The sequence below is a fragment of the Lissotriton vulgaris genome, chromosome 6 (assembly GCF_964263255.1).
Source record: "Lissotriton vulgaris chromosome 6, aLisVul1.2, whole genome shotgun sequence".
NCBI classification, from domain to species: domain Eukaryota; kingdom Metazoa; phylum Chordata; class Amphibia; order Caudata; family Salamandridae; genus Lissotriton; species Lissotriton vulgaris.
In genome coordinates, this window is record NC_141694.1 from 509,459,088 (window position 1) to 509,475,909 (window position 16,822).

The 16,822-nt window shown below is 49.6% G+C and overlaps 1 protein-coding gene across 2 annotated transcripts in view; it reads right to left on the reverse strand.

Moving 5' to 3' along the window:
• Positions 1 to 15,371: 15,371 nt before the first annotated feature.
• Positions 15,372 to 16,822, reverse strand: part of COL12A1 (collagen type XII alpha 1 chain) — a 358,581-nt gene continuing 357,130 nt past the window's right edge. Inside the window, exon 51 of one of the 2 annotated variants that reach the window (XM_086926511.1) lies at positions 15,372 to 16,401. In XM_086926511.1, the coding sequence (XP_086782637.1) occupies positions 16,199 to 16,401 (203 nt within the window). In that variant the 3' untranslated portion in view covers positions 15,372 to 16,198. The remainder of the gene's footprint in view (positions 16,402 to 16,822) is intronic. The other variant, XM_086926512.1, reaches the window with a different exon arrangement.

A 16,822-nucleotide genomic window follows, 5' to 3' on the forward strand; every position in this document is an offset into this window, starting at 1 on the left:
CTAGCAGCCAAACATGGCGGCCGCTTAGTGTGAGAGCTCCCGAGGGCACTGCAGCCTTTCCATAAATCCGTCACACTTATCCGCCTTTTAGCGCGCCTGAAGCGGCAGCGTTCGGGTCCGGGACACAAGCGGTGTCACCGGTCCAAGTTTCGAAGCAATCGGAGCACCGGAGCCAGAGCTGCACCGTGTGGAAAGTTGGGGCCTACATCCGAGGGTGAAGCACCGGCCCCGAGTAAGATCCGGACCCCGGCGGCAGTGCGACAGAGCCGGCCCGAAAAGCGAGCGCACCTCGGAGCCTCACGGGGAGGCCAAAACTCGGTTCCTGCTGCTGGCGGAGTCCTCCGGTGGTAATCAGGCTGCCACGAACTCCGAGCGAGACCTGCATAGTAGGACGGTCAGTGTACCCCGACGTGGACGGAACAACGCGGGGACATTACCCTACAACGAACTCCCTTCCCCCCCCCCCAAGGAGAACACAACTGGCGCAGTGGCACTGCGGGGGCAAGGGGAATCGCCGCCAAGGAGCGAGGAGGCAGTGGGCTCACGAGCTGCGCCGGAGCAGAGGCCGGGTAGAAGGTACCCCGGGGAATCGGCGCAACACCGGCCAAATACGCGGGACCACGGGGGGACCCCCAGGCCCGCCACCAGCAGCGTCGATACAGTGGCAGTGCCCCACCAAACAGTAACCGGTCCAGTGCACGAGACCCGGGGCAGTTGAGGCCATCGAGGGGGGGTACACGGTGCCCGCTCAGTTCTGCAAAGAGGCCACCAAGAGCCGAATCGCGGCACACATCAGTGGCCCCCTAGGCTCTCACACCAGCGTCCAGTGAGACCCACTGCAACCTGGCTGATTCCGCCTATCTAACACCTCCATTGACCAGAAGGCAGCGATCAACGGGGGCACTTCTCTGGCGCTCGCAGGACCCAGCACCATGGCAGGAAAAGGCCTTAGGAGCGGATCCACGCAGGCCAAACTGGATAAATTCGCATACGGACACCAAGGCCAACAGCAGGCCACAGGGAGAACCTCCGCAGGCCATGCCCAAGAAACAGAAAAGACGACGAAAATCACACTAGAAGACATCATGAAGACGCTCACGGAAGTTAAAACCACAGTGGGCGCCATCTCCTCAGAAGTATCTCTGCTACGAGCGGATTTTCACAAAATGGCGGAGAGGGTGTCGCAGGTGGAGGTGGTCACTAAGTCGCTCGTAGAAGACACCTCGGAGCTCCAACTGGCCATGGAAAAGATGCAGAAAGTTACCAAACTCCTCCATGACAAGCTGGACGACCAGGAAGGGCGTTCACGCCGCAACAACGTCCGCATACTGGGCCTTCCCGAGACAGAAGGGAAGGGGGCCATGGACCTATATGTGGAGGACCTCGTCAAAAACAAGCTCCAGCCCAAGGGCCTATCACATTTCTTTTCGGTGGAGAGGGCGCACAGGGTCCCGGGGGGCCCGCCAAAGCCAGGGGCGGCTCCGAGACCGGTGCTAGCCCGGCTCTTCAACTTCAGGGACAGGGACGCAATATTACAAGCAGCGAGGAATTCACCACCGGTACGGATCCAGAACGCAACCTTGGCGTTCTTCCCGGACTACACAGCAGAGGTGGCCAGGCGACGCAAGTCCTTCACGGAGGTTAAGAAAGCATTGCGCGACAGAGAACTGCCGTATTCCATGATGTTCCCAGCCAAGCTGCGAATAGTAGCCGAGGGAAAGACCTGGTTTTTCGACACTCCAGAAGTTGCCCAAGAATGGCTAGAGGGCTGGCGACCAGCGGGACGACGGCAACGCTCACAGCAGGACCGGCAGCGACACCGTACTGACCAGACACCATCCAGCCAGTCCTCCCTTCGACCACGCCAGGGAGACGGAACGGAAGTAGAATCGGACCTCGAGAGAGATCCACTGGACTCTGGACAAGTGGCTCCGGTGTGACATTTCACTGATTTACTTTTTCAGGACTGTGTGGGCCGCGGAACCGTGGCTCGAGCGTAGCTGAGTAGGGCGGGCACAGGCAGTGCCCGAGGGGGACTCACCAACCCTACGAGCAAGTAAGATGTTTAGGGGTGGGTTGAAGCACTCTGCACAGTTGGGGAAGCGGGCGGGGGTTTGTCCGTGGAGCAGGGTAGCAGGGAGGGGGGACGGGTTTGAAGTTTATTTGTTGAAATGTTCACTTTTGTTTGTAGTCATCTCTCACCACAGCACTGTCACCCTAACGTTAACACGTCTCCTACACAGCGCGACGTTAGTCGACGCATGGCCTATGCCACTGCACACGTTGTGTGCAGGACCACTACAACAGCCTAATGGCCAGGCCACCTAATCACACACCCGCCGAGGGCCCCTCCGAGGCCGGAAAGATTCCCCCATTACGAATACTGACATGGAATGTCAGGGGCCTGGGGGACAAAATCAAGAGAGGCTTGGTCCTCCAAGCCGTGAAGAGGCAGAACCCGGATGTGGTCCTCCTACAGGAAACCCACCTCACGGGATCCACTTGCAAGGCCCTAGATAGAAGGGGGTACAAAATGATAGTCCACGCCGACTTCACTACTGGCTCCAGGGGAACAGGCATACTGGTAAGAAGATCCTCCCCCCTTATGGTATCCAGCCACGTGGCAGACGACCAGGGTCGCTACGCCGCGATACACGGCCAGTGGGAGGGCAGGGCCCTGAATGTGATCTCAGTGTATATTCCCCCAGCCCTACACTCGGTGGCCTTACCAGCCCTAGGCAAATTCCTCCTTGGTCTCCCTGATGGCGACATGGTTGTTGGGGGGGACTTTAACGCAGTCATGGATCCGCTTCAGGACACTTTCCCTACCAGAGCCAGACCACGGGGTGCTACACCACTGTCAGATTTTGCGGAGGCCCTAGGCCTTACAGACTTAGGGCGGGCAATACACGCAGATGCCACCCCCTACACATACTACTCAGCGGTGCATAACAGCCTATCCCGTATAGATTACTTCATGTCACTGGGAATGGGACTAGATATGGTGGAGAGGGTGGACACGCTGCCTAGGGGGATCTCGGATCACTCTCCAATCATCTTATCGCTGACCACCGGAGGGAAACGAAATGCCCGACTGTACCCAATCTACCCCAATTTCCTGAAAATCCCCAAAATTCGAAAGAAATTAAAACTGGCGACGTCACTATATTTTGCTGAAAACACGGGCACAGTGGAGTCGGCCTCCACCTTATGGGAGGCGTACAAAACTGTCCTCAGGGGGGCGGCTATTGCGGCTATCACGGGACACAAGCGGGACTCACGTAAGGAACTCACAGACCTAGAACTTGCATTAGACACGGCTAACGACGCACATATGACGAACCCCTCCCAGACCACAACGCACACACTCATGCTCAGGCAACAGCAGTACCTAGCCCACCTCAAAACCACAGAGAAGGGATACATCGCAAACACTCGGCATAGGATCTATGATGTGGGCGACAAAGCGGGACGAATGTTAGCGTGGCTGGACAAGAGAGGGAATGGAACGAAGGGGATACATAGGCTGGACACGAGAGATGGGCGGACACTGATACACCCGGAGGACATAGTAGGCGAACTAGCTCGACACTATCAAGAAATCTACACTCCAGAGAGGAGGGTCACACAACAAATGGCAGCGGCAACGCTCGCAGACATTACCATCCCTAGCATTACGCAGGAAGATAGGGACTCCCTAGAACTAGACCCGACGGGGGAAGAAATACAACTAGCGATCATGGCTTTACAGTCGGGTAAAGCACTGGGCCCTAATGGGATACCGGTAGAGTGGTATAAGTCCGCGGCTGCAGACCTCAGTGCCCCACTGCTAGACATGTACTTGGAGAGTAGGGAAAAACTAGAACTGCCACTGGATCAGCGCACGGCCACGATCGTAGCAATACCCAAACCCGGGAAACCGCCAGCAGAATGCACATCATACCGTCCGATCTCCTTACTAAACATCGAAGCCAAAATACTAGCTAAACTTCTGGCTACCCGATTGCTGCCCCACCTAAATACCCTAATCCACCCTGACCAGTCGGGCTTCATGCCCCACCGGAGCACGGCGTTGAATCTTCGACGAGTCCATGGGGTGATGGCCCGTGCGCACCTCCTTAAGGAACAGGCAGTGATCCTTTCCCTCGACGCCAAAATGGCGTTCGATTTAGTAGAGTGGGAATACCTCTTCACGGTTCTGGAGCGCATGGGCTTTGGGCCGAAATACATACGGTGGATACGACTGCTCTACACAAACCCCGTGGCGCAAGTGGTGGCCAACGGCCACACATCGCCGAGATTCCCACTAGGCAGGGGGACCAGACAGGGCTGCCCCCTGTCCCCCCTGCTCTTCGCGCTTGTACTTGAGCCCTTGGCCATACAAATCAGATCGACAACTCTGTTCGCGGGCATCAGATGGGAGGAGGGATGGGAGGACAAAATCTCGCTATATGCGGACGATATGCTTATATATATGACCGCGCCCGAGACGGGCATCCCTGCCCTACTAGACCTTTGTGACGCGCATGGGCGCACATCGGGATACACACTCAACTGGTCGAAATCCACCATATACACTTTAAAAGGCCCGGAGCCAAGCCTACAGGGCACCTGTCCACTGCTTAAAACAACGGCCTCTTTCAAGTACCTAGGCATTGTTGTCGCGAGCGGGGAAGCGGCCTTTTTTGTGAACAACCTGAAACCACCCATAGACCGCCTGCGCGCAGACGTTAGGCACTGGGCGGCCCTCCCTCTGACCCTGTTGGGCAGAGCGGCATTGTACAAGATGATGGCCCTCCCTAGACTCCTTTACGTGCTGGAAAATACTCCTCACCTGGTGCCACAGCGTTACTTCCAACAGATTGTGGCACTGGTCACGGTCCTGCTATGGGACACGGGCCCGGCACGCATAGCATACGACAAGCTAGTGAAGAGCTGGTACGAAGGAGGCATAGCACTCCCCAACATCCAGCTGTATTACTGGGCGGCCCAACTTAAGATTATAAACTACTGGATCCACGCCCCGAAGGACGACCCGGCATACCGGGCAGACTGGTCGCAACTCGGGACAGTCTGCATGCTGTCCGTGCTGTACAATAGGTCGCAACTGAAAGACCTGATCGGTCCGACCAAACACACGGCGGCGTTGTGGCACATGGCGCAGGCCCGTCTGGGGTGGGCAGGCCGACTCACTAAAATGACCCCCCTGTGGGACACGAAAGCGTTGGGGAACCTGAGAGGATGTAAGGGGTTTGAAAGGTGGGACTCAATAGGCATATCTACGATAGGGGACCTATGGGACACTGACACAGTAGTACCATTTCCGCACTTACAGCAGCAGTACAACCTCGGTCCCACAGAAACATTTAGGTATGTCCAAATTAGACATGCGCTACTGCAGGCAATCCCGGCCGACACCACATTACCAGACTCCTCTCCTCTGGAAGATAGACTGCTAACTGACTACATGCTCCAGAGCGCCACATCCCTTACATACAAAAAGTTGATCAACAACCTCAAAGACCCGACACTGAAGCTTAAAGGGAAATGGGAAGAGGAACTAGGAGAGACAGACGAATTCGAATGGAATGAGGCCCTGGCATCCCCGAAGGAGGTGGGAATCTCTAGTAAGCTCAGGCTAGTACAACTTAAAATCCTCCACCGTATCTATTACACCAGGACACTGCTGCACAAAATACAGAGAGCACCACACCCCTTCTGTCTGCGAGGTTGCGGGGAGGAAGGGACACTACTCCACACGCTATGGGAATGCCCGCAAATACGCGAATTTTGGAAACAGGTGCTCCGATCCATCTCCCAGGCCCTCAAACTCTCCATTCTACCCGAACCACGCAAATGCCTTCTGAACATCTGGGACCCGAATGACCTGGGTAGATATGAACTGATTTGGGCGTCACTGGCGTTGACAGTGGCGAAACGGGATATAGCGCAGAAATGGGGGGTGCCGGAAGTCCCCACCGCCAGCAGGTGGGCCAAGAACATGGACATCATAATGGTGACAGAGAGAGCGGTGTATGTGCTTCGAGCGGCACCCAGGAAATGGAACAAGGTATGGGCGGCATGGAACACGTACAGAGGGGAAATGTGTGAGCCCTTGCCGGAGGGAGAGGAATCAGACTCCGAAGGGGAGGAGGAGTAACTGGCCAGATGCGGAGAGAGAGACCTGGACATATGACATGGCTGAATGCGTGATGATGTGCTGGCCATTCAATACACTCAGGACATCAGCGCGGGGTGTTGCGTGCTGTGGGGGAAAGTCCGAGGGAGGCGATGACATGTACTGGGGGGGTTTGTTGGGTAGTTTGTTTATATGGGTAACTTGGAAGGAAATGTCACCGTTACTAAGCTTGAGGGGGAGGGTACCGAGGGAACACGTTATGAGTCCGAATGTCATATGTTGAAAGCCTGTAAGAGACCCATGATACAGCAGGACCTATGTATTGACTGCGAAAAGGTAGCCAATATATTACTACACAGGCGACTTGTATGGTACGTACTTTTACAGATTGGATGTATGCAATTGTCTAACCAATATTCCTTCCTACCAATAAAGTTTTAAAAAAAAAAAAAAAAAGCTGCAACTACGGATTGGCAGGGGCAGACTCAGAGCCCCGTCTTCTGAAGCCTACTACTAAGCACCACCCCTGCAATACGTGTCATGCTGGCTGGTGGGGAGCAACCTGGGTTAGACATGCCATTGGCCCAGTCCCCACTCTCTGGACACAATATGTGGCTTTCTAGTCCCTAAGATCACACCACTGTCCGCTTCGTCCCTGCAGACATTGCTGGCTTGCAGATGCATGGCTAGGGTGCACCTTGTTACCTGCCAAATCCCTCTGTATGTCCCAGCACTCCAAAAGCTAGGCCTAGCACGATTTCCCAGCTTCTGCTATAACGCAGACCTGATAAACTGTCAGGAGTGGTCACTAATCATGATCTGCAACCTCTTTTTTGATGGTCAGCATATGCTCTCCCTATTGCAAATTAATGTATGTATTAATTGGTGATTCCATGATTGACTATTTGGTTTACTTGTCAGACCCTAGTACAGTGCACTGAGTGTACCCTGGGCGTGTAAATCCAAATGCTGCTGGTAGGCTTGCAGCACTGGTTGTGCCACCCACAGAAGCGGCCTGGTAAAATGTGTCTAAGGTCTGCCATTGCAGAGCCTGCGTGCAGTCTGGTACTGTCATGCTGACTGGGCAAGTGCACCCACTTGCCAGTCCCTGAACCTTCCCTTGTTTTCATATCAGACACCCCTATGGTAATCCCAAGGGCAGGGTGCATTGTATGTATAAGGTAGGACAAGCCCTGATGTGTGTGGCATGTCCTAATAGTGAATTACAGCCATTTTCGTTTTTCACTATTGCACGGCTACCTGTTCTCCATAGGCCAAAATGGGTTGTTAGAATTATTACATTTTATAATCCTAACAGACTCAGAGAACCTGGTAGAAATTCGAGTTTAGTATGCCTGGACTCAGAATAATAAACTACATCTTTTAGTGAAGTTTATTTTAATGTTCTGTGTTTGCAAATATCACTTATAGAAAATAGGTATTTGCTTGTCTAACCATTTAAGCCTGCCTCTGCTAGGTTGTGTATTTCTCTGTCTGGGTTTGTGAGTGACAGGGCTGGGGGATTCCAGGAGACAGAATGAGTCAGCCCAGTGGTGAATAGAGAGATATGCATCTAGATGGGAGGGAGGAGTTGCACCTGGGACCTGAATAGGACTGTGCACGCCCCCCACAGTGCTGGATCCATCCCCTGTGGTGCGTCTGATGTCTCTGCCCTGCAAACGGAAAGAAGAGAAGGAAGACTGTCAACAAAGTGCTTCAGGACTGTACTTGCCTTCCACAATACTGGCTCCACCTCCTGAGGGGCGTCTGATGTGCCTGCCCTGCGCTGTGAAAGGAAAGGAGAAGTCTGGTAAACAGAGTGCTTCAGATTTGTTTTGGACTAGGCACAGGCCCCTCTCCCCTCAAAGAACAAAGGATTTTGGGGTATAAGTATTGGGACCCTGATCCCATGAAATTAGATAACTTCTGGACTTACAAGACAAAACCTCTGCTGGGGAGAAGGAACCTGAAGAAACTGAGGAGAGACTACTCCCAAGCTGAAGTGCTGCTTGGGGGATTGGCCTGCAATGGTTGCCTGACTGCCAAAGAGAGGAGAAAGAACTTTGTGGACTTTTCTTTCAACTTGTGCAAAGATCTCCAAGAGCTTGGAAGATAGCTTGCCCCCTGACCGAAGTCCCAGGACCAGTGGTCTTCACCAGCCTTTGTGAATTGCTGCTGGAAACAAGTGGCTACAGAGGCAGGGAGCTGTGACCGACTCTCATGACCGGCCCGGTGTCCTGAAGGCACTGCATCAAGCAACGTCTGCCTCGAACAACGCAAGCTCTGCGCTCACCGACTCCATCCTGATGCCGTCACCGAGCCGTAGCCTGCACCGTAGCTGGTAGATACCGTGGCGTGCAACGCCTCGCTACACCGAATCAAACTGGTCTGACCAACGAGTCCTGTGATCGCAACGGAGTTGGGCACCGCCTCGCATGCTTCACGACGCACCGCCCGACTCGCACCGCTGCCCGGACTGATAGAAGCCAGCTCCCGAACTCCGACTCGTTTGCCGCACTACAAGCTGCAAGCACCACATCGAAGCACCGTCTCGCCCTGCAACGCAGACTTGGATCCACCGACTCTGTCAACGGGCCGCTGCCTGCACAGCATCAAGAGACAACGCGTCCTGCAACACTTCCTTTCTGCACTGCGACGATCACCGGAACCGGCTTGCACATCCGTACCGGCCACCCCAAGTAAAAGGTACTGTGACTGAGTCTGTCAAGATTTGAGTGGGCCCGGACTGACGCAGTCCACTGGACTTGTTAGACTCTGTGTTATTTCAACAACGCTGTAGCCAGACCGGGCTACTGACTTGCAAAGAACCTTGAATTAAGCCTTTTTACAAGAACTCTTGAAATTTAATTGTACTGTGGATTCTTTTTGTCGTTTATTGGTCTTGTGGTAACTCTATATAAAATATACTTATTTTTTATATAAAACCTTGTGTGGTGTCCATTTGTAATGTTGTCACTGGGTTACTGTATGTGGTCACAAATGCTTAACTTACAACGCCTCTGAAATAATGTCTTGCTGCTCGTGCCAAGCTATCAAGGCGGTGAGCAGGGGTTATTTTAGGATTGTAATCCCCTTACTCTGACTAGAGGAGAGAGTCCCTATTTGTCATAAGTACCTACCTGTGCCAACTAGAGACCCCCAATTCTAACATTGGTAGTCAGCGGAAGGGATTCCGATTTTGCATTTGTGACTCATGTACAGTGATTGGTGAACACTACTTAGTGAGTGCAGACCATAACGCAGCCACGTACTTCTGATACTTGTTTTTGCCAGAGATCTCCATTTTTTTTAAATCATGCCTGATTCAGTCATCGTAGAGGAGACAGCCTCCGTTGCATCTGGTGACTGTGATTGGGAGGAAGAGAAAATAGAAAGCTACACCAACAAGCAGCTCAGGAGCTTCTGCAAAAAGTTTAAAATTCCCCTGACCGGAATCACCAGGAAGGAGCAGTACCACAAGGCGCAGAGGGCCTGGATGGCAGCAAGGAATGCCCCTGGAGATTTAGAGGATTATGAGGATGCAGAGCAGCAGCTTGGTGGGCCACTGGGTCCTGAGAAGAGGGGTGCACCCTCCCCAGTGGGTAGCAGTGTTTCTGCCCGAGGTCTGTCCCCAGAAGAGTTGGCAGACAGGAAAGAAAACAGGATGCATGAAATGGAGATGGCCAAGCTCAAATTGAATTGGCAACTGGATCTAGAAAGCAAGAAGATGGCTCTAGAGGTGGAGCTAGAAAGCAAGAAGATGGCTCTAGAAGAAAAGAAAATGCAGTTTGAGCATGACTTGATAACGAGGAAGCTTGATTTGAAGCTCAAGAGGCTTGAGGCCATGAGTATCTCAGCCCAGCAACAAGAAATTTGGGTATCTCAGGAAGTAAGCTTTGCTGAGTTGGATGTGGAATCCAGCTCAGATGGAGGCAGCAATATTCGGGTATCTAGTGCTGAGGGAGTGATGTGGCACCTAACTTGGAGGGGGTTAACATACACCAGGAGGTTCAAGGACATGAGGTAGCTCCAGTAGTGTGCAGTGTCCCTGAGGGGTTCATAGTCCTAGTGGTGGGAGGGACATTCCATTGACTCTAGATGAGAGGTGCAGCGAGAGGGGTTCCCCCAAAGTTGAAGTCCTGGTATGTGAGTGTGAAGACCGCCCAGAAGAGTGTGGGTTATGTGACAGAGACAGTCAGATACTGTCTTGCCAGTCTCAGGTGAGTAGTGTGGAGTATGTGTGTGAGGCACTGGATGGCGAGGTGAGGGATAGTTTGGTTATCCCCTCTAGGGGGCTGTGTGATCCAATTGTGGGAGAGCATAATGTAAGTCCCTGTTTTCCAGAGCTATGCCAACACCTGTTGGAGAGTGAGTTCTCTGACCCAAGGGAGCTCACATTGGAGGCTGACCCGTTGGTGGATTCCAGAGGGTCTGAAAAAGCATTGGGGTGCGATTCCAACAAGAGTGGATCAGGTATCTTCCAGTCCTGTGTGATGGAAGAAGTTCAGTGTAGCCCAGCTATATCCCAGTGGGAGGGGTGTAGGGGCTCATGTCCTGTCCCAGAGGAGGAGGAGTGAGTGTGGGTCCGGTCCCAAGGTACCCGAAACCCAGTGTCAGGGCCTGGATGATTTCTTAAGGGAACATCAGGTCGGGGCCTAGGCTGTACTTGTAGGCCATTTGAGGAGGATCTCCCAGTGACTAGAGAACGTGGAGCCTCTGTAAGCAGAGCTCCAGTAGTTCTGGTGTCTGGCAGTGCTGTTCCAGTTGGGAGGGTACAGAGGTCCAGGCTGTGGGGTGAGAGGGGGAAAGAGTCCCCAGTGGAGGAACCAGTGGGTCAGGGGTCAGCCAGAAGGGCTGCTTCACCAGTGTTTGACCATGGTGACACAACTTGTGTCCTGGGGGATCTTCGCGTACTGTCAGATGGACAGGGGTCGGGAGATTTGCGCCAGGCAGACTGTCACACGACACATGAGTTATGTGTCCCCCTCGGGGAGGGTATATGCCCCCCCCAGGAAGTCCTGGTTTGCCAGGCAAGTGTTCAACTGCAGGGTTTGGTCCCTGAGTTGGGAGGCCAGGTTCAGGGGTTGTTTGACCTGGAGGGAGGGGCGACTGTAATCAGTGTCCTGACCGATGTAGCTTCTAAGGGTATGGAGACCTCCAATTCTAACAGTCACCTTCAATCAAATTATTTCTGACCAAGAAATGCCCCCCGACAGTTTCTTGTCTATAGACAACTATGCAACACATGCCAGGTCCTCTGGTCTCTGTGTAATGAGAAACCCAAGACCCAAGCTGTGTTACAGATTCTGCTTCACATGGGGACTGGGTGACACTTGATCATATGGATTTATAAAGCATTGTTTGAACATATCGGTTTTCCACTGACTGATTTGTGAAGCAAGATGCAGTATGACATAGGGAGGGTATTACACAACACTGAATGGGAACAAGCCTTTGAGTTCCCCCAGCAGGTGTCCAGAAATGCCCCAGTTAGAAGCATACAGCTCTAGATCCTCCACCAAGCCTGTCTGATCCCACTTTCCCATGACACACTTGCTATGCCCCACTGCCACTCGGCTGTTGCTGCTTTATAGAATATGCTATGGTCATTCCCGGCTTGTTTCTTGAATTGGCATTCAGTCCGCGACGCTCTTCAGGAAATCATGGAATTCACTGGCATTTACTCTTGCAAGGCATGCGACTGAGGCATATTTAAATGTGGGAAGTGCCACAGGGTGAGGACACACTTTCGCAGTATGGCTCTTTTACTAGCGAAGAGAACCCTTACCCTACAGAGAACAGAGGCATCAGTGCCACCGGCGACAGCATAGCATGAGGCAATGTGATAGTGGGTGAAGGCCTCCGTTAGGAGGAAGTGCAATACCTTTTCAAGCATCCAATTTCTATGGCATGGGACGCTCTCCTAACCCAATTTCTACAGCATAAACGGAGTGAAGACTTACCCCCATGAACATGACCGAGCCCTCATCGACTCCAGTTGGCACTCATTCATTCCTATACTGGGAACTCCCTAACCAACCCCCAGCCCTCCCTCAGCTACACAGTCATACGATTTCCCACTCAGCCGCTTTGGCATATGGGCCGAGGACACAACCACCTTGCAGCATCATCAGCGCCATGGCAGGAACCCAACTCCAGCCATACACTGGTGTTACTTGCTGTTACACATTTAGCTACCTCTAAATCCAAATCACCACTCCTCTTCACCAGTTCATGGGTTAAGCCTCAGTTAAGTGGATAGCTCTATCGACGCACAGCTGTTTCAAGTCAAAACACTCATTCCCTTTCACAGGGAGATATTAGCATCTATCACTTTATATTTCGGGCCTTGTGAACTAGTCACTGCTTATCTAAAGAATGTACTGTGATAATATAACCTCCCCCTTTTTAAGGGCAGGTACTGCTGTATTTGTTTACTTTTAGAAACCTTAATATAACAGTTTTAATAAAATGAAGCAAAAGAGGAGCAGAAGTGTACAGGAGACCTGGAGTACAGGTAAGGGAAGTGGGAATCAATGTAGATTTGCTTCTCATAAAGAAATCAAAATGAGCCTGGTAAACTCATAATGGATGTGCACAGCTTTCTTGGTATGGAGCACTGTGAACATCCAGAGAAAACACCACAACAAAACCCATATCCTGTTTGGAACAATGTATTGGAAAAATGTAAACCAGGTATTGTGTATTGAAGGCTTCAGTCTGATTCCTTTATATAAATGTTGGAGCAATGCAAGATCCATTAAGAATGGTATGTAAGGCGGCAATGGGTATGTGCTATAAGGTACACAATATTGTCCTTGGAAGTTGTGTACCTTGACCAGATCTGGATTATGAGGGCTCTGACGCTGACCATGATGTCCACTTACACACTAGCATGGCTGCAATGCATTACTCACCAGGAAAAGTGTAATTTGTCCTCTCCTTACCTTACCTTGGAAACCTCAGTAGTCATTAGTAATTTGAGCAACATTGTTATATAAATGTAATGACGGATGCCATCAATGCAGTCATTTAACGTCTAGTGACGTAACATTGAGGTCATAAGCACTGCATGATTGGGGCATAAGTTATAGTTAAGTGACTAATGGCCCGATGTAGATAAATCCCATTTACCGAATTTTAAATACCGAATTTTACTGATTCGGTATTTCAAAATCGGTAAATGGGATGTAGGTCCCAACATCTGGAATCGTTACCGATTCCTTACAAATTCGGTATTTACCGATTCGGTAAATACCGAATCGGTATTTGCTATTGAATCCTATGGGCCTTTGAAGCCCATAGGATTAAAGTCAAATACCGAATCGGTATTTACCGAATCGGTAAATGCCGAATTTGGCAAGGGTGCAGGGGGTGTCACTTTGACACCCTCTAGCACCCCCAAAACGGGCATGTGTGCAATGTGGCACACAGACATGCCCTAAGGGCACGTCTGCCTGTCACATGGCACATGTGTGCATGCACAGATGTGCATGTACACAGGAATCAGTATTTTACCATGGATTTGTATTCCATGGTAAAATACCGATTCTGTAAGCCATGTGCTGATGGAACATTGGCTACCTACATTGCATTTTCGGTAATTTTACCGAATCGTTATCATTACCGAATCGGTAAATATTACCGATTCGGTAAATTTACCGATTCGGTAATGATAACGATTCGGTAAAATTACCGAAAATGTGCCCCTACATCTCGATAGCCCTTTACCGATCGGAAACGGCCGAAAATCGGTATTTTCGGCCGATTCCGATCGGTAAAGGGCTACCTACATCGGGCCCTAAGTGGTTTTTGGATTATTTAGCATTCGGTCTTGTCTTATTCCAACAACACACTGTAAGATCACTTCGACCTTTGTGTTTTTATTCAGTGAATTTCTGTTTTTTTACATATCTAAATTTGCCCAGAGTCCAACTCTCCATGAACACTAAACCCCACTGTGCAAGTCCATGGCGGTGCGTAGCAGGGGTTGGCTGCAGGCCCTGACCTCGTGGTCAGGCCCTCTGCCAAACCCTCTTCTAGCACCCAACCTGCACTGTGCACAGTCCTTAAGGCCAGGCTCTGCACCTGATACTCAATAGGAGGCCACTCCCCACTGGACACAGACTCTGGCTGTGTGTAGCTGGGGTTGGCCACAAGGTCTGCACACAATGCTCCGCAGGCGTACTACTGTTGGTGCCCAACCTCCACACAATTGTTGTCCACCAAAATATTTACTATTTTAAAATGAGGGTGCTGTTAGGTGGCTGAAAAGATGGTTATGGTCATTAATAATTGCGGGACAGAAAGAGTAAGATGCACTAACGCAGACATCCCCCTTTAAAAATACATTATGTCTCGAATTACTAAAAACCCATACTTTCCCTCAGATTTTTAACCCACTGGTTTCATAACTGCATTAACAGCTAAATGCTTTTTTACTTCAGCCTGCTCCTCAGGACATTCAACAGCTCCAATTTCAACAAAATTACATTCAGGAGTGCCTCACTTTTGTCTTGAGTAAAATATTTTAACGAGCTAGCTAAACCCTGCGTGGAAAGCTGCAGTATAAAAATTGGGAATCAACTGACAGGCTGCTGCTGGTGTTGGAAGTGCATTTCACTCAACATGTTAGACTTTTTTGGACATTGATCATGAAGATATTTTAGAATGTAAAGATAATGTGTCCTCATTTTAGCTTTCTAGAGCACTAACCATAATTTCTATGACAAAAAGAAACCCTTCATTTTGTCAATTTACAGCACTATCCTCTGTAGGGAAACCTTCAGTTTTTACTGCTTTGATTCTATTAAGATGGTGTTCAGGTGTGCCACACCTTTGCCTTCAATACATAATTTCATTGGAACATTGTGGTGAAGCCGCAGTAGAACCTCGGGAAATCAGCTGGCTGATTGCTGCTGCTGTTAGAAGTACTTAACTATCAGACTTTGTTCTCACGTGGTGAGGAAGATAGTGTGAACTTATAGAAAAATTGTTTTCTTGTCAGCTTCTGGAGCACCTTCTATAACCTGTTGCACGTTTACGTTCTTTCAATTCATGCAGCATAGGCTTAGTTAAATGTGAAATTAGGACGTTGGGTAATAAGTCTACGTTTTGAGATTTTATGTTTCTATTTAGCACCATTGCTATTCCAAGGCTTCAAGAGCCCAAACGCCATTCATTAACAAAACTGCAGGCATAACAAGTTACATCATAAAAGAACGACAGGAAATATTTTCAGTAGTTTTATTGAAAAAACGCCTCTCTTTTTCAGAAATAAATAAAATATAAGGCAGTGAAATTCACCATTTGCAGTTAAAAATATAAAAGTAGCAATTCTATAATCATAGTATTGCACGTGCTTTTCAACTGCTTTTTGAGAACCAAGAAACAATATATTCTGCAAAATATCCGTACTAAATATACAACACAAACATGCAATTCCATCTCTGCAGGATCGGCTGCAATTTGGCATAAATGTTAATGTGTCTACAGGGGGCAGATTTATGTGTTCTTGTAGGACTGTGTCTGCTGTAAGAGATAGAACGTGTTTGAAGTCCATCCCCCAAGAGAGATGTCAAAAAGTGGTGTATTCCCTCTGTGGAGGGTAGTCGTATAGGTAATGACTTGGAGACAAGGATCTTCAATTTGGCGGAACGGCATTCTGTGCACCTACACACAGTAGGCCTAGATTCCTAGAACAAGCACCATCATGAAAGCCAATAAACATATTTTCAACAGCTTATGTTTCTGAGTTCTTTAAAGAACGAAATGAAAGTTAGATAACCAACTAAAGGCACATGTTAAAGTTTAAAAAGCCCTGGCAGAGAAGTATTTTACAAGCACTGTGAAGGTAAAACCTTTTGATGCAGTCTAGTTACAATCGGGAAGTTTGTACATATCTCAGGCGCATTTACATACCAAGAGATAGGTGTGATTCCATGTTGCTGTTTTGCAATAAAACCATAGCAAATGATATCCATCTATCCCATATGTTCATACATATAAACAATATATGCAATTCAAGTTGTCATTGTGGGGCAAACAACAAACAATGCATTATGGCTTAGCTCCTGCTCTCCTCAGTAAAGACCTTTTCCTGCGCTTCTGCCCAGCATTGTCTTGTGAGGGAGAGTCTGCTCCATAATCCTCAAATTCCTCTTCGGGCATTTCCGGCTGGACTTGGACTCGGTAGGGGTCACTTTCAGGCTGATAGGGTACGCTCTCGGGCTCATAGGGTCCGCTTTCAGGTTGATAGGACCCTGGTTGAAAATAGTTGTCCGATTGAACATCAAAGTTAAAAATATGGTCATGTCAAAAAGTCTTTGATTCCACAATAATTTTGCGAATTGGTTTCTTTTCACATAACCACTACATGGCTTGTTTTGCATAGAAATATACACATGCATTAATCAATATGTTTCGCAGAAAGAAACAGCAAATACTGAAGGGGGAACTCAAATATAATACATCAGAACAACAGTCGATACAAATTGTCATAAACTCTACCTGCAAATGTAAGGGAGCATTTTAGTAAATACAATGTATATACATTAGAATTGTCGTGGCAGAAAATGTTTGGAATGTAAAAAAAAGATGGATTTAAGGACAACGATAATACACAGTTAGTTTTCTGTACCAGTTTGCTAGGAACATATTGAGGTGCAGGCATGTCACAGAAAC